General features: G+C 51.4%; 1 protein-coding gene across 6 annotated transcripts in view; it reads left to right on the top strand.

Moving 5' to 3' along the window:
- Positions 1-18268, top strand: part of NIN (ninein) — a 134638-nt gene that overhangs the window by 54940 nt on the left and 61430 nt on the right. For all 6 annotated transcript variants that reach the window (XM_089778273.1, XM_075926170.2, XM_089778275.1 and 3 more), the window contains exons 6-10: positions 8509-8548; positions 11334-11524; positions 14798-14944; positions 15453-15620; positions 17365-17501. In XM_089778273.1, the coding sequence (XP_089634399.1) occupies positions 8509-8548; positions 11334-11524; positions 14798-14944; positions 15453-15620; positions 17365-17501 (683 nt within the window). The remainder of the gene's footprint in view (positions 1-8508; positions 8549-11333; positions 11525-14797; positions 14945-15452; positions 15621-17364; positions 17502-18268) is intronic.

Below are 18268 nucleotides of genomic sequence, written 5' to 3'. Positions count from 1 at the left end.
TGCAAGACTGTCACTTCGAGCTGGGGCCAAGCGGAAAGAACACCTCCGGCTGCAGAATGATTGCCTCCTGGATGCCCCACACTCAATGAGAGCAATAGTTTGTCCCAGGATAAAAAGCGTTTTTTGTAAATAAGATGCAGCTTCATTTAATCTCTTATTTATATGATCGGTTTGGTTTGCAACTCCCAAAGTAAACTGGGGAACTGTCCAGTCCTGCCCCTGAGGTGCTGTCGCTGGACCAGCCTTGTAGAGTCTACTCAAACCGCAAAAGAATACATAATTGTATCTGGTTGCTGTTGCATGTTAATAACGGTTCTACACATTAGATCATGCTGGCTAAATACCACAATCCCTCCCTCTGGCCTCTTTGTGCTTGTGAATAAAGTAAGGGCCAGTAATTAAGCTAGGGCTGTAACTCCAGCTTCACGTCTAACGAAGTGTGTTGTGAGCAGAAGAGACATCCTCTGCTGTCAATTCAGTTCATCCATGAAAACCCAGGAACAACTACATTACTAGCGAATCGAGAAGCTGGCGAGCTGTCGGATGCTGGAGGATTAGTCGGTGCATTATGGCACAGACGGAGGTTAAGGAAATCTGGCCGCTTTGCTCTGCTCCTTTGCAGTGGCATTTTACAGAACTGCCGTCACAGGAGACCGGCGAGTCTTTTTGCACACGGAAAACTTTGTTCTTTCATTATATGCATTTGTTAGATAATGCAGTAGGGATTTTCCTGGCATTTCCATCCCCTTATCTGCTCCGTTTGTGCTTGGTGATTTCCATGGCAGTGCCATAATCTCCGACACCAAACTGAGCAAAATGACATCTGCTTTGAGGATTGACGCTTCATAAATATTCCTGAGGTTTGGAAAGCTGCTTTCTCCTCCCAGCCCCAGCATCTCCAGTTGCCAGTCAGGGACTGTTTGGTTCCAGACACGTATGATTGTATCTAGCTTTATTTCTAATACATCTAGTCATGTGCTTACCTAAAGGTGGCAGCTCGTGCTAGGGATGTGATAGTGTAGTCGATTAACCGATAAGCAAAAGCATTTCCCCCTCCCCGGCCAGTAAATGTTTTAGCAGGCTGGCCAGCAGCCTATCTCAGTCCTGGCTTGCGACAGGTCTGGGACCTACCCCCGCTGCATTTAAGTGGTGACAGGCAGTCGGCCCAGGAGGAGAGCTCAGTCCGAGACATCCTCCCTCCCAGACCAGCTCCCCCCTGGCACTCCGTGCTGCTGCCTCTGATACAGAGGCAGCAGTGTGGAGTGGCAGGGGGCTCCTCGGGTGTAGGGCCGGAGCGTACTGGCTGCCAGCCCTGCCCCTGGGGACTGTAGAATAGTTGAGTAACTGTTAAGAATTCATGAAGTTACTCGACTATTCAGTTAATCGAGATTGAACATCCCTAGATCGTGCTTTGCTTGCATTCAGCATCAGATTCCACCGTGATGCTGCGCTGGATGAAGCTTGCACAGCTCACGGTGTGAGCATTCTGTGATGTGCGTTGGGAGACACTTCCCCTTCCACCACTCCAAAGCCATGCAACGGGTAAGGGAGGAGAAGTGGTGAAACTTTGGTAGCGTATGTGAGAGATGGCTACAGCAGCATGTCTGATGCCAGGTCCCTTCCACTCTGCTGTGTGTTTGCCAAATACTGTCAATCCCATGTTAAATACTCAGCAGCGCCCAGTGGAAACTGCCCAGTGAGGGAGAAGGAACGTTACTTTTTGTTTCGTTTTCCCCCCGGGTTTGCTTAAGCTGCCTCCATGGAGGGCTGTGGCCACCAAGGGACACCAGCTATGCAGCACTAGGGGGCGCTGCAGTGCAAGGCACAGGTACGCTGTGGATTCGATAGCTGTAAGATCGGAGAGCGGGTGCAGACCATTCCAGAGGTGGGACGTGGAATTCTTTCCCCAGTGGAATGTTGAAGTACAGAATTGCGGGTAGGAGCAGGCAGCTGTTGGTGCAGAATGTATCAACGCTACCGTGCAATGAAAACCCGGTCATCGGGAATGGAAATGGGCAGCCTTAAGACGTACTTCAATATACAACACCCCAGACAGAACTTTAAAAGACCCAGGCTCGTGGCTTGTGCACCTGCTTGCCAGTGGTTCCACGTTGCTCTCCGTTCCTTTGCTTTCCAGGCTCGCTGTCCTTGCAGTCATCCAACTGCGGCTCAGGAATTGCTTGAATGCACTTGGAAGCGAGTTGGCTTCTCCAGTGACGTGTGCGCTAATACGTTTGCTTCCCACCATGGAGACACTAATCCATCTCCTCTGGTGCAGGCCAGATGCACTGCACTGACCTTGGCATCAGTGTTAATACCACTCCTCGGGATGTGCACCAGCTAGGAAAGGGCGTCAGAATTGTATTCCTTTCCGCTAGTTGCAAAGTGGGCGTAAAGGCTGGTAAATTAACAAGGGCAGTCAATTGACTAGGGGTCCTCACGTACAAGAAGTGCCAGGTGCTTTTGGCAGGATTATGCTCCCAAAAGGGATAGAGAATAAGATGGCGAATATCTTATTGCCCTTATATAAGTCCATAGTATGCCCACATCTTGAATACTGTGCACAGATGTGGTCTCCTCATCTCAAAAAGGATATACGGGCATTAGAAAAGGTTCAGAAAAGGGCAACTAAAATGATGAGGGGTTTGGAATGGTCCCATATGAGGAGAGATTAAAGAGACCGAGACTTTTCAGCTTGAAAAAGAGGAGACTAAGGGGGGATAGGATAGAGGTTTATACAATCATGAGTGGTGTGGAGAAAGTGAATAAGGAAAAGTTATTTACTTGTTCCCATTATATATGAACTAGCAGCCACCAAATGCAACTAACGGGCAGCAGGTTTAAAACAAATAACTTCCTTTTAGAAGAACTAAAAGGAAGTTCTTCACACAGCGCACAGTCAACCTGTGGAACTCCTTGCCTGAGGAGGTTGTGAAGGCTAGGACTATAACAGGGTTTAAAAGAGAACCTCCATGAATGTATCTAGTTAAGTCCATAAATGGCTATTCACCAGTATGGGTAAGGAAGGGTGTCCCTAGCCTCTGTCTGTCAGAGGGTGGAGCTGGATGACAGGAGATAGATCGCGTGATCAGTACTTGTCCCAGAGGGAGTGAATCGAACACCTGGCATTGGCCACTGTTGGCAGACAGGACACTGGGCTGTATGGACCTTTGGTCTGACCCAGTCTGGCTGTTATTATGTTCCTTGAATCAGAATTTGACAGCACGTGTGGTAGAACGGACTCCGCTCTGTAGCAAGGAGCAAAGAGACGGGGCGCATCTGCGCTGACAGCATCATGTAGAGCACAGACGCGTCACGCCCAGGCAGCGCCTGTATAAATAGCAGTGTAGGCAGCGAGGCTTGCTTTCGGCAGGTAGAATACAGCAGGGGTGGGCAGCCTGCTGCCTCTGAGCCACCTGCGGCCCATCGGGGTTCTGTGTGCGGCCCGCGAGACATTTTGTTTACTGTAGCCCACATGCTGGGTTGCCAGATTCTGCTGGGTTTCATCTGCGTAGGTTTTTTTCCCTTAAGAAGTGGCACACCCGTAGAGCAAGGGCACGTGAAGGGAGGTGAGCGCTGATTGCACACGACATAGACTGAGAGCCGTGCACTCCCTCTGCAGCCAATCAATCAGCTCACCCGCGAATTCTAGGAGCTCAAGCACAGTTTGCAAAACGCCCCTGTCCCAGTAGACCGTGTTGGTTACGACAGTCTTGCAGCCCACTGAGATGAGGGAGAGCCTGGGTTGCCCACCGCTGGAAGAGAGCCTTCTACAGCTTAACACCCATGGGCATGTGTGTTAACAGAGCTTTTCTCACCCAAGCCATGCCTCCTGCGTCTACACTGTTGTTTTTAGCGATGCTGCATCTCGCAGCCTCCCTGCCGCTGGAGCCTTTCACTGCGGCGTGTAGCTACATATACGGTGCCTGCGCCATCAGTGTGGACGTACCCTTCGGTGCATGGCGCGGACCACTTTGGCTAGCGGAGGCGCTGAATTTGAAACGGGAAAATCTTCCATCCCTAATTTACGTCACTTGCCGAGACGGCCTGCAAAACTGGGCTGAGAAATCTCGCTGGCTGTTTTCAAAATCTACCACCCTGGCCTCTTCACAGTACACCTCTGATCACCCAAAGCACGGTGATCTTTTTAAAACCGGGCCTGTGCGTGGCTATTGTGTGGACTCCCAGGGGGCTCTTAGTGGTGGCTCTTTGTCATTGAAAGCAGCTGTACATTGTGTTGCAGTTTAGAGGCTTGCTCAGTTTCAGGGATCTTTGTTCTGGCTGTTTTGTATCAGTGAGTTGACCCTTCAGCAAACACATGCCGTCCCCTCTCCCAAAGGAGGAAAAAAACATTCTGATGTTAACATTGGTGCTAAGGATCACTTGAACATGTGCAGGATAGAACAGGCACAGTGTGAGCTGCTGCGCGTCATTTTAATTAGCCATATATTCGGACCGAGAACAAAGGTCTGTCTCTCGGAAGCAGATGGTGGGGTGGGAGAGATTGCTAAGTTATTATGGAGAGAGGCCGCGGCGAGCACACGGCACGGGCTGCAGATGCTTGCATGGGTTCTGAGGTGGAAGCCAGCGATCATTGAAAACCTGAGCCATCTGCTCTTCAGCAAAGCATGTGTCTGTCCAAAGAATACATTCCTAAAATCTCTGCCTTCTGCACACGGGCTCAGTAATGTGTGTGACCCCCATCCAGCTGTAGAACAATCCCGCCCGCGACGACAATGCCTTGCATGACATCGAGATGCACGCCTCGCAGCGCTGATGGAAGCCTCCCTTTGTCTTCCTGAAACAGGCTGGCTGCCTTCCGCGGCGGCCATTTTGGGTGTTGCGTGACCTCTGACCTCTCCTACCCTTGCCTCACAATGAAGCTCTTGTCAAGCTTTCAGTCGGGTAATGAGTCCGTGTGCACAGAGGGGCCTGCCAGCTGATGCGGCAGCAGCCACACACAATAGAGGGCCCCTGAGGCTGGGCAGCAGAGGAGAGCACCCGCAGATGAAGCGAATTACTGGAGGAGTCGGGCCAACGGGGCCGTTCGGCCTTCAGCATCTGCAACAATCGATTATCCGTGTAGAGCAGGGGTGGCGGGGGTTCAGCTCCCCTTTCAGCCTCTTTGAGCTGTCTGGATGATGAACTTACCTGGTGCTTCTCGAATGCATCCCTGAAACGTGCTTGTCTGAAATCCCAATGGCTTTTTTAAAACTGTACTAGGCTGCTCCTATGTAAACCCTTCAAAACTGGGCTCAGAGAGGTTTCTCTTCCTCCCCCATCAAGCTTCAAAATCCAGTTAGCACTAACCAATCACACCTGCCACCAAGAGAGAATTCAGGGAGGATGCTGGGAAATCGACACGAAGGCTACGTCTATCTCTGAAGCTATTTGGCCATATATTTTCAGTTTACTGGTGTATGGTCTATTTTCCACTTCCACAGATACGCGTGATGGTCACTTGCTCCCCCCGCTTCTGCCTTCTGAATATTTCTCTTTCCTTAGAGGTCATCAGAGGCAAACCAAGAATCCGTCCAACCTAATTCTTTAATGCCATAGCAGAGTGGAGCAGGTGGCGTAGTGTTCATTGAGACTAAGTGGCACAAATTCAAGCCGCTGGTTCCGTGTGTGACTGCATTCCTGCTCTCTGTCTGTATATTTGCCAGAAGTGTGAATTTCAGGCCGATGGGTTGTTTGCGAATGTTTCAGGTTTTTGGTGCTTGTGCAGTTGTCACATGGTGTGTGTGTGTGTGTGTGTGTGTGTGTGTGTGTGTGTGTGTGTGTGTGTGTGTGTGTGTGTGTGTGTGTGTGTGTGTGTGTGTGTGTGTGTGTGTGTGTGTGTGTGTGTGTGTGTGTTGCTCCCTGACTGCATGGCTAACTGATTAAGGAAGGACAAACAAAATGCTACTGGCACATGTCTGTGAAATCCTGGGGTTTAGCAAACCTTCCCTTATGACTGCTGGCATGCACTGGGAGCAACCGTGTGACCAGCAGCTCCTCCGTTTGAAAGTAACTTCTTGTCACTTGCGCAGCCGGGGTGCTCCGGTGTGGGGGGAGCACAGGAAAAAAACCTGGAGTTCAGCCACCTGCCAATCAGCTGTTTGGGGAAAAGGCCAAATGGTGGCATGGTGCAGGAATGGAGCATCCACTCGAACAGAAGAGTCGGCACCTGTATGAACAGCTCCGGCTTGCTTACATCAGTGCAGTCCCGCTGCGGCGGTAGAAGCTGCCTTGCTGAGGTTTAACTCTCTATACGGACTGTCAGGAAATTCTGGCGGTTCCTTGCACTATTTCTCCTTTCCACGGACAACATGAATTGCCCCTCCCCCAGGTGGTTCTGCTGCCACTTCTCAGTCCTGTCCCAGTGACGCCGACGGGCAATGGTGGACATGCAGATTGGGCGCTGTTAGGAACCGGTATCATGTGGTCGACCAGATGATGAGCCAGAAGCAAGAAGCCGTGCTAAAAAAGTACAGTGCCCTAATCCAGTTTCCATGGTAACATGGTAGATTAATGGCTTTTAGCTGTAATCTGAATGAGACGTATTAAACTTTTATATTGTGAATTAGGGCCTCTTTGTGTCCTGGGTGACTTTGAATCTAAATCCATCCGTCACATGCGTATATTTTCATGGGCTGCTCCTGAACTGCGGAGGAGAAACACAACTCATGCCGCCGTTCGAAGGAAAGCTAACGTTCCTAGTCTTCCTGCGGGATGGGTAGATAAGCAACAAATATATCTAGAGGTGGACATGTAGTGCTCGGTCAGTCTTAAATAACGCACGTGACGTGTAAAACGGTGGCAGGACTTTGGTGCAGGGAGTTGTGTGCTATCTGCCATGTGTTAGGCAAGTGTAACAGGATGGTTCTTGGTGGAGGACAATCAAACCTCCCTGTGCTCAATGGTCCCACCAACTCTTGTTCCCTTTAAGGAGATCACGGTTCTTAGTTTTGTTCCCCCTCCCCATTGAATTGTGCGGACCTGGGACCAGCTGAGATCTGGGAAGGAGATTCCATAGGGAGCTGGCTGCTGCCGGTGACTTGCTTGGTCTTTCGATCTCCCCGGTCGGTACTCGTTAAGGATGGGCTGGTTGCTACAGATGTCCTTGGCTGATGGGTTCCTCACCGAACACGAGGCAGGTTCAGCGAGAACAGGCTGCCCAGCCCTCTGTGCTTGCAAGCTGATGTGTCCCACCCGTGTCAGAATGGACCCAGCAAAGAGCCGTCGATAAGGTCACGTGCGAGCAGGTCTCCTGCGGTAGCTTTACCGTAGCGATGCACAGCTCCAGGTGCACGGGATATTTGACCAATTACAGCAACGTGCAGTGCAGGCGGCTATCTGCTTGGCGTGTTTGGAAGCTGAGGCTAGCGTGTGTGCATGACCAGTAGGGATGTAAGCGACGGGGGCTCTTGCACATTTCAAAGGTGGAACGCGCTCGTCTTTATCGAATAGTCAATGGAAATCCCTATGAGTTAATCAAAATTTAACATCCCTAATGACCACTTTCCTGCCAGTGTGGCCCTTTGTCAAGAACATTGCCTGCGAATACGTTTTTTTCTCGATTTTTGCCTCACCTCAGGGCTCTGCTCTCTCCCCGAACTGTCTCTTGTCTGTGACAGCTAGAAGCAATGCCGAGAGTGGGATTTAAAGGCGTTCTAGCACTTTGGAAAGTTGGATAAACCCATGCTGCCTTCATTCGACCCGTTTAGCGCATCGTTGAGCCGGCGGGAGCCTGGGCTTTCGCTTGGTTCAGATAAGGGCAGTTTAAAAGGGTGCAGAGCCGCTTACTTGCTTCTTGTCTTGATGCTGAAAATCTGCTGCTTGTGGCATGTGTGGACTTGTTGCAGCGGGAAGGGGGCTTTTGTAGCTGGCATCCGGCCACGTGCAAGATGCAGCTATTTCGGGCACCTGCTGTTGGTGTAATCGTCACATGTAGTTTGCTGGGGCTAGTCATTCTTGTCCTTTCTGGCTTGTCACATACTTGGAGCAGAAGAGAGACGGCTGGTGCTGTTCCAGAATTGGAAAGAGGGCCCAAAACCTCTCTGGAAGTCTAGGCACGTACCTTTCCTTAATCCTTCCCCTTCACATTCTCCCCTCACAAAGACAGATGGATTGGTCTGCTTAACAGGTGCCTCTAAAAATAAATCCTTTTTCCTTTGCTCCTAACTGTAAACTGGTTTCACCAGACTCCGTGCTAGCTGGTTAACCTCAAATCTGATTTTATGCGGTAACACTTATTCCAAAAGTGATTTTATTTTGAAATGCCCATGGCAAACCCTCACCGAAATACCTCTGTATAGATATACTATTATCAGTGGACTTCATCAAAAAGGCTTGGGCTGACAGCTTGGTCCCTGGAGGCTGTGGAGATGAAAGTCTCTCAGCATTGCTGGAATCCTGTAGCTCATCTGATGTTGATCATAGAGTCCCTTTTATACGTGTGCTGCTTGGAATAATAACTACTCATGGAATCTCTCTTCTTTTTTTTTTTTTTTCTCTTTCCCTTAGCACTGGAAGACTCGGGACAGTGAGGAATATGAAGCCGAAGGTAAAAATGAGCAAAAGCACCTGTTTTTATTCCTGTAAAGTTGGGAAGGGGGAAGGGAGGACAATAAGCAAATGAAACCATGGCAGTTTTTTGGGTAAGAATTTCTGATTCAGATCTAGCTGTAAAGAGAGCTCGTGGGATCTTGGGAAATGCTCACTGGAATGTTCCAGGGGCTCTGACGTGCCTGCACGTGTCTGAGGGGTAAAAACCAGATGAGGTTCCTGGCCCACTCTTATGTGGGTTTTTGTTTGGCTTCTAACGACTGGAGACTGGTCACCCTATCGAATGACACAGCCCCTGTCCAGGCAAAAGCTGCGGCCGCCTGCCATCCAGACACCCCGCAGCTTTGTAGCGTCCCGGCATCCCAGTGCACTTCACTGGGACCTCAGAGGGTCTCGGCTCTTCCCTCAGCTGCCCTGGAGATGCCTGATGGCTGCAGCCGCTGTTTAACACCACACAGCAGCGCTCATTCGCTCCCCCTTCGGCTGCGTCGTGCCTCCCTCACTTCCTCGCCTCACTGCCGGAGCAGCCCCGGGTCTTGGGAAAGCCGGCTGCTCGGGGCGCCTGGGCTGTGAGGGAGGAGCTGTGTAGGAACACCCATCGCACCCCGTGCTGTGTAGCAGGGTTCGCCGGGCAGAGCCACCGCCACTGATGCGGCTAGTACAGGCCCCTCGCCCGGCTTGCCGTCCCCGGCCGTGGCAACGCCGCGCGTGTTAGATGCAGGTGCGCGATGTGGCCACCAGATGTCAGTGTGAACCACAGAATTAAACGGTTCCCTGCCTTGGCTAGAGCGAAAGCCAAGCCCAGCCACCGCGATTGCGTAATCCGGCCCGGGACTCCCGTTGCGTTGGGCGGGCCAGCCCCCAAGCCTGCCCCTTCCTGCCGTTACGCTGGGGGTGCCTGGCACTGGGCCGCACCAGGCCCGCCCCCCAGGTGATCCCCAAAGCCGCATGGTTGGGGGACGGAGTGCCACGGGAGGGAGGGGGGTGACGGTGGGAAGGGGCAGGGCTCAGGCGGCAGTAATGGCCAGCCCCCCGGGAGTCCCAGGCCAGATTGCACAATGGCTCTGTCTTGGACTGGCCCATGGGCCAGGAGTTTGAGACCCCTTCAGGGTTTGCTGTGTGTCTTATCCCTTGTACTGAAGGGGCCTACGCCCTCCAGCCAGGACTGGGTCCCCTTGTGCCAGGCACTGCACACAAACATAGGGAGCGAGGGTCCCAGTCCAGAGAGTGGGAGGAGACAAGCCAGGGCTGTGCGGGAGGTCAGTGGCAGAGCCAGGAATGAACTGGTCTCCTAACACCAGGACAGTCCCCTGCCCTCTAGAGCCTACTGCTGTCACAGCCTGCGGGGCTCCCCTTGAGAGCCGTGGCTGCAGGAGGCTGGGCAGCCACAGAAAAATCCTGCAGACTCCGCTTTGATTTAAGAGATGGCTAAAATGTCCCATGTCATTTGGAAATGCCAGATTCTCCTCCCCCGCTTCCCCCAATGTGAGTGTAAAAGGGACCGTTCAGGCTGGTGTGGGGAGGTGCCACAAAGCGTCTTCTAACCCTTAAGTAACTCTTTAAGCGTTACCGTTTTACATGCACTGGGTGTACTGGCTTGCAGGAAGAGGGCCCAAGCGGAGGCTGCTGGGAACAGAATTGTCTGAACGTATCTCGAGAGAGACATTTGCTCAATGGCCTATTTAAGCCCCCGAGGGCTGGGGCTGGGGGGTCCGAACATCTGGCCACAGGGGCCTGGCCAGGGCTGTGGGATCTCCTCGTTCTGGCCCTCCTGGCGGACACAGGGCAGTCTGAGGGAAGAACTCGGGCATGCATTAGGCAGCTCTGCAAGAGCACCAGCTTGTGCAGCCGGCAGCCGACCCTGTCCTTCTCCAGCTAGGCTGCCGTGAGCGTGCCCGGCCTGCGCACTTGTCCCTCCGCTGGCCCCCTGTCTGCAGTCGCTGCCAGCAGAAGGCCTTGGGCCCAGTCTCCAGAGCTCCTTGTGGGTCAGGTCCCTCAGAGTTACAGACGACCGGTGATGCTGTGGGCATCCAGGGAGCTGCATTCCCCTGGGCATGTGCATATCCCAGAGCCCATGGTGGAGCATGTGTGAGTTAGACACGTTGCAGGCTCTTCCCTTTGCTAAAGTGCCTCCTTTAACCGATGAACACAGCAACCCCCTACCAGCCTGTGCCAAGCAGAGCCCCTGCCGGGCCTGCTGACAGGGTGGGGGGGAAGGGGCAGTTGCCCCCTTCCCCAGTGATACAAAAGGGCTTGGAGCTCCGAGCCACCGCTACTGCGGCCGCTGGAGCCCTGGCTCTTTAAATCACCGCCGGAGTGCCGCACTGCGTGCTCCAGGCAGCACTGATGGGTGCGGGGGACTGGAGGGTGGCAGGGACTGGGTGGTGCAGCGGACTGCCTGGCCTGGCCCAGCCCCACCCCTTCTGGAGATATGTCACAGCTTCCTCCCTCTACCGCCCCGCCTTGCCCAGGGAAGGGCTCTGCTGGCCCCAGGGGTAGGGCACTGCAGAAGATCCCAAGGACTTCACTAAGAACCTTGTCGAGCAAGTAGGAGGTGCCCAGAGGCTGGGGTGATGGGCACCCTCCCAAACCCCTAAGGCAGATAGACTTGTGAATGCTGGTAAACTGCTAGTTGTAGGGGCTGGGTGACCCACCTGTGCTGGCCCCTAGCGTCGACTTCCAACTCGTGATCTCCTCGGAACGCTCCGGAGCTCCTTACCCTGGCGGTTTGTCCCTTTGCGTCCCTCCTTGGAACGACGGCAAACGAGCTGCCCTCCTTTCAGGCCAGTTGAGGTTTTGGAATCCGGACGACTTGAACGCGTCCCAGAACGCGGCGTCCGCTCCCCAGGACTGGATAGAAGAGAAGCTGCAGGAGGTTTGTGACAATCTGGGGATCACCAGAGACGGCCACTTGAACAGGAAGAAGCTGATCTCCGTCTGTGAGCAGTACGGGCTGCAGGCTGTGCACGGCGAGGTAACCGTCCCCGGGGGCTTCCTTTCCGAGGGAAGCTGGTATGCTGGGTTGGCCCAAGTGACCGGAAAGGCTTTTTCAGGAGAAACGACCCCTCACCTCACCAAGCAAATGCCTCCCTTTTCTCTGAGAAGAGCCTAGGATGCATTTAATTTAATCTACTATTTATTTGAGAGCATTTTTCTGTCTGTGTGTCTGTCTGGTCAAAAACTCCTCCTAAACAGTAAGAGCTAGGACCACCAAAGGTTAGTTGGCCCATTGTTTTAACCACTGCGTGGTGTGACGCTGCCTCGTGAGGAAGTAGGTGTGTCTATACCTGCATCCTCTTTCGAGAGAGGGATGCAAATGGCGACATTCGAAATAGCAAATGGAGCTGGGATTTAAATATCCCGTGCTTCATTTGCATAATTGCGTTATGGCTCTATTTCGAAATGGCGCTATTTCAAAAAAACAGACGCTGTTAAGATGCGGTTATTTCGAGAGAAGGGTTTTCTCTCGAAATAACCGCATCTTAACAGCGTCTGTTATTTTGAAATAGCACCATAATGCAATTATGCAAATGAAGCGTGGGTGCAAAGAGGGTGCAAGTGTAGTCATACCCGTCCTGGGGTAATCTCTCTGACTCACCAAGATTTCAAAACGAAATTGGACATGAATTATTTTGTGTTACTGGGACACACTCATGTCATTTTAGGATTCGCAGGCTTTTTAAAAAGTAGCTTTTATACACCCCCCCACTAACAGCTGAAATTGGTTTTGGAGAGAGGAAGTTTATATTTTCATGCAGGGGTCTCCAGCCTTTTTAAGCACGAGATCGCTTTTAGAATTGAAGTGCAATCCAGGATCTACCTCAGCCCAAACCCCCTGGCCCCGCCTCCTTTGTGCCCCTTTTCCAAGGTCCCTCCCCTGCTCACTCCATCCTCTCTCCCTCCCCCATCCTCCCTCCCTTTCACCAGGCAGGCGCAGGCTCTGGTCTTGGGCTAAGGGCTTTGGAGTGAGAGGGGCTCTGAGCTGAGCCTGGGGCGGGCCGTTGGGGTGCAGGAGGGGTTCGGGGTACAGGCTCTGTAAGGGAGTTTGGGTCCAAGGGGCTCAGGGCTAGGACGGGCTTGGGAGGGGGTTCACGACCAGAGCAGGGGGTTGGAGCTGGCTCAGCTGGGCACTGCTTACCTCAGGTGGCTCCTGGCTGGTGGTGCAGTGGGGCTAAGGCAGGCTCACCCCTGCCCTGGCCCTGGCCCTGGCCCTGGCCCTGGCCCTGGCCCTGCCCCACCCCACTCTCCATAGCAGCCAGCAAACTCCCTCCATCCCAAGCCCTGTGTCCCCTCCATTCTGTGGAGGCAGAATACAGGGTGGGAGAGGGGGCACCCTGACATCAGTGACCCCCCTCTCCCTTTCCTGCTCTGCACAGCAAGCGGGAGGCTGGTGGGGGGGGGGGGGGACAACGACAAGCTCCAAGACAAAGGGCAGGAGCAGTGGGGGGGGGGGGGGCAGGGGCAGTTAGCACTGGATAGCCTCTTGGCCAAACCAGTGAGGATCCCGTCAGAGGCTCCAAGACCTACCACGAGATCCTGAGCTACTGGTTGGTGACGACTGTTTTAATGGGATCATAGCCATTTGCAGAGTTTGCAACACCAACATTGCAGGCCTGATACCGCTGGGAATTTAAAGAGACTAGAAACGAATAAGATTCTTTCACGGGCAAAGCGATGTGCAAGGCAACAACAAAAAAAAGGAATGAATTGAAAATGTTAACCCTTTCCGTTTTAACACTTAACATCTGGTTGCCTTGTGGTAGTTAAGCTGAACTTATTTTAGCTGAGAACTAGCCCTTGAAATGAGTTGAGTTGCTGCGTTGCACACAGGTGTTTTTCCAACCCATCATTTTCTATGAAACCCTCCTGCCAGGCGGCTTTGGGCACAATGATGTAACAAATCTCCAGGAGATATTCATTGAGTACATTCCCCTCGAGACAATTAAATTCCTTCAGACGTGTTGTCAGAGAGGAGAACTGTTTAAAAAGTTGCTGGGGGAAAATGCACTGACTCAGCCCCTGCTCATGACACAGTAATTAGGATCATAGAACACTAGAACTGGAAGGGACCTCGAGAGATTGCGTCCAGTTCCCTGCCCTCACGGCAGGACCAAACAACATCTAGACCATCCTTGATAAATGTCTGTCTAACCTGCTCTGAAATATCTCCAGAGATGGAGATTCCACAACCTCCCTGGGCAATTTATTCCAGTGTTTCACCACCCTGACAGTGAGGAACTTTTTCCTCATGTCCAGCCTAAACCTCCCTTGCTGCAATTTAAGCCCATTGCTTCTTGTCCTACCCTCAGAGGCCAAGGAGAACAATTTTTCTCCCTCCTCCTCATTGACACCCTTTTAGATGCTTGAAAAGTGTTCTCTTATTGTTAGTAACAACAGTACCGGTATACTGAGTAATTCTTGGCGTTTGCTCCTTAAATGACACATGCCCTAAAAACTTAAACTGGTAGAATCTTCAAAAGCGGCAAGGAGTCCTGTGGCAACTTAGAGACTAACTGAAGTGTAGGAGCATAAGCTTTCGTGGGCAAAGACCCACTTCATCAGACTCCTCACATGCATCTGACGAAGTGGGTCTTTGCCCACGAAAGCTTATGTTCCTACACTTCAGTTAGTCTCTAAGGGTGTGTCTAGACTACATGCCTCCGTCGACGGAGGCATGTAGATTAGACAGATCGGCAGAGGGAAATGAAGCCGCGATTAAAATAATCGCGGCTTCATTTAAATATAAATGGCTGCCCCGCTCTGCCGATCAGCTGTTTGCCGGCAGATCGGGGCAGTCTGGACACGCCGTGTCGACAAAGAAGCCTTTCTTGATCGGCACAGGTAAACCTCGTTTCACGAGGCATACCTGTGCCGATCAAGAAAGGCTTCTTTGTCAACGCGGCACGTCCAGACTGCCCCGATCTGCCGACAAACAGCTGATCGGCAGAGCGGGGCAGCCATTTAAATTTAAATGAAGCCGCGATTATTTTAATCGCGGCTTCATTTCCCTCTGCCGATCTGTCTAATCTACATGCCTCCGTCAACGGAGGCATGTAGTTTAGACATACCCTAAAGTGCCACAGGACTCCTTGCTGCTTTTGCAGATTCAGACTAACATGGCTACCCCTCTGATACTGGTAGAATCTTGTTCCTTTTATGCTGAGCTGTAAAACTGGGTCTCCTGCTGGTAGAGCTGAGGGATGCTCTGTGGGTATAAAAGATGTTGACTGTGTTTCACCACTTTTAGGTGCTTGAAGACGTGTTCCATAATCTCGAACAAGATGGCACAATGAGCATAGAGGACTTTTTCTATGGCTTGTTTAAAAATGGAAAATCTCTTACGCCATCAGCTTCGACTCCATATCGACAACTCAAACGGCACCTCTCCATGCAGGTGAGAAGCACTGGGACCGTATTCCTCTTTGAAATGGTTTCATTCAACAGGGATGCTAGACATTTTTAATAGCGGCCAGTCCTAAATGGTCAGGAGACCAGAGACTGTAATAGTTAGATAGTAGATAATACGGTAGCTAAGTAGATAGTAGATAAAAGATAGATAGTAAGGTAAGATATTGTTGTCTGCATCTGCGGAGAGGCCTTCTGTATCTCTGACCTGATTCTCTGATGCCATGTTAGATTAGGAGCCTGATCCAGAGTCCTTCAAAGTCAGGGGGAGCCCTTCTGGAAAGTTTACTGGAGATTGAGTCATGCCCTGGGGGGGCTTTTATTTCTCCCTGAAGGCACCGTGTCTCTCCCCTGGCCACATCAGAGCAGTTGAGCTAAGTCTCCTTTCCTCATGGAAATTGGGTTTATAAGCCTTCCTCCTCCCCCAGCAGGAAAGTGCCCAGTCTTGCCTTTACCTGGTCAAGTCCTCTGTAGCCTCCATCTCTCCTCTCTTCCAGTCCTTTGATGAAAGTGGGAGACGCACCACGGCCCTGTCAGCCATGACTAGCACCATCGGGTTCCGAGTCTTCTCCAGCCTCGACGACGGGATGGGCTACGCCTCTGTGGAGCGAGTCCTTGACATGTGGCACGAAGAGGGAATCGAGAATGGTCATGAAATCCTCACGGTAATTGGGTAGATCCCCGCTCGCCTGATCTTGATTTCTGGAGGCTGCTGCTTCTGGATCTGTACTTCCGACCTAAAACGATTCCGTGCTGGAAGCTGCAGGGATGTTGATAGCCAGAGTAACTTCCTCAGGCATAGAGAATGAGAAACGATAACTCCCTCCCTCCGCTCGCGGTGCCCCTTTGAAGTGCCGTTTTGGCGCTTCAAAGGGGCTTTGCAGTAGCGGAGCCGGGGATCAGCTGGAATCCCCAGCTGATCCCCGGCTCCACATTGCAAAGCCCCTTTGTAGTGCCGCTCTGGTTAAACTGCAGATGGCGGAGTCCCCAAAATTCTGCCCCCATTCTCCACCTACCAGACTAAAAGTGGGAAGCCGGGGACCTCTGCCTCACAGTGAGAGTGGTGGGGTAAGAGCTTCTGCCTGGGGCCGGGGATGGTCTCAGGCCTTCAGCCCCATGGGGCTTGGGGCTTCAGCAGGCACCAGCCCAACCCCAGGTAGGTGTGCTTGCCTCTCGAGCGTCTGAAGATTGTCGTATGCGACTTAGCGAGTCAGTACGTTTGCCCCCCTGACCTGTAGGGGGCACTGTAAGTCCTTTAGATGTCTATATGTTGGACTGCCCCAACCAACCAAATACTCCAGTGCCGGAATGCTCGATTGTGCCACCTACCAAATTGGAGGGCATAGTCTGAGCCTGACTTGTGCTGGGTGTTTCACATCCAGAGGATGCACATTTTCATGTTCATTGCCAAATAGATGTCCTCACCCCACGCTACCTTTTCAAAAGCTGTGGACAGGCTAATTGAGAATTTCCTGCAGTTGTTCTTGGCTCTTGGGCTTGGTGACACTGGAGATATACTAATAAAAAAAAATCTGCTTCCATTTATTTGTCAGCCAACTTTACACTGAGTTTGAGCTTTACTTACTGACTCCCATAAACACTTGCCCCAAAACTGCACTGTCAGTCCTAGGCAAGAAAATGCAGTTTGGTCTCAAGCAAGTGCCAAACAAAACTTCACAGCAGGTTTTTTCTTTTCTTTTTAGCCGTATTTGAGAAATGTCTCTTTAATTCCTCTTTCATTTGCTCCTTGATTCTTTTATTTTTTTAGCTTTTTTCCTGTCTGACTTTAGTAGCATTAACGTGATTTCTGACGTTTTTCCAGTGCATTTTGTAATTTAAAGTGTGGTCAAATGTTTCCATTAAAACAAAGTGTAACTAGAGGCGCATCAAATGATAAGTTAGGCTTCCACAGTGGTAATTACTAGCCATGGGCTTAGTGTTCTAATTATGGTGAGGGGGTTTTTATTATAAAATACAACAGTTAATTGAAGCGAAGAGGTCATGCGCAAATTAAACTGCCTCCCTAGCTGTCTTTATGGCAAGACTTTTTCTCGGGTTTGGGAGGATCATTTTCAATCATTCATCCTGACACTTTTAAATTAAAAACAAATGCAGTTTAGCTGAGACCCGCAATAAACAAACCAGTGTGTGTGCACTTGATTTACTGCATGCCTAACAGGAAATTATGCCTCTCTCCTCCCCGCTTGCCATAGCATGGGTTTCATTTTAGGAGGGAGTTGAGAGGCTATATTTCTGTATCCATGTGGGGAGTCCATCCAGGACAGATTCACTAGCAAGCCCAGGCTACTTCTAAGCCTCCCCTAGTTTATATTGTCACCTTTATTTTAAGCTTCTATGGGAGAAGAGAAATTATTTGCCCTGCTGTGCTGACGCGTTGATGTTTTATAGGCCTTGGATTTTAGCTTGGATGGAAAGGTTAACCTGACGGAGCTGACTCTGGCGCTAGAAAATGAGCTTCTGGTAACCAAGAATGGAACTCATCAGGCAGCCGTGGCCAGCTTCAAAATGGAGATCCGACACTTACTGTAAGTTGGCAGGGTTTCAGTCCCCAACAGTTCTCTCTTGTGTCCTAAAAACAAGGCCAAGCAGGCGTTCGGACACCGTTTGCTTACCCCACAATTCAGAGTGCGTCTCCTCAAACGGAGCGAACTCTTTGTCGTACCTGAGGGGTTTTTTGTCAGCACCTCAGAATTTCTCAGTATTGCAAGTCTGAGAAGCCAAACCTCACAGGACGGCGTAACTCAGACTTCCGGACACCCGAAACAACAATTTTCTGGCTTGCTTGTTCCTCGAGTAACAGCCAGAAACTACATAGTTCTGGTCCTTGGGTAGAGGAAGATGAGATTTTCTGCCTGGAAGGCTTATGCTGACTCTGGCTAGAGTTACGCAGAGTTTGTCAGGCCATACAAGCCCACCAGATGTTCAGAACGGACACTTTTTCTGGGCCCTTAGAACCGTGAGACACCGTGTTACCCTTCTGCCTCCGCGAAAGACAGATTTGCTGGTGCTGAGCTGGGTGACAGTTTTCTGTCACTCCAGTCTATTAGCTGCTCCCAACAAACCTCTCAGTACTCTGTCAGCCCTTACTGTGCCATACCGGTATCACAAGGCTCTCTCGGCCATGGTCAGCTCCCCCGCCCTTTTTTCCCCCCCTTTCTTCCCCCCACCCCCGCTCAAGTTTTGCTGCTGTTTTTTTGGGAGCGGGGGCATGAGGGTTTCTCAAAAATCAGAAAGGGAGCCTGATGCTGAAAAGTTTGGGAACCACTGCTCTAAGCCCTGAGCTGCTGGAAGA

The sequence above is a fragment of the Pelodiscus sinensis genome, chromosome 5, assembly GCF_052426305.1.
Source record: "Pelodiscus sinensis isolate ZL-2025 chromosome 5, ASM5242630v1, whole genome shotgun sequence".
Lineage (NCBI taxonomy): Eukaryota > Metazoa > Chordata > Testudines > Trionychidae > Pelodiscus > Pelodiscus sinensis.
This window is presented reverse-complemented; position numbering and strand designations above follow the sequence as displayed.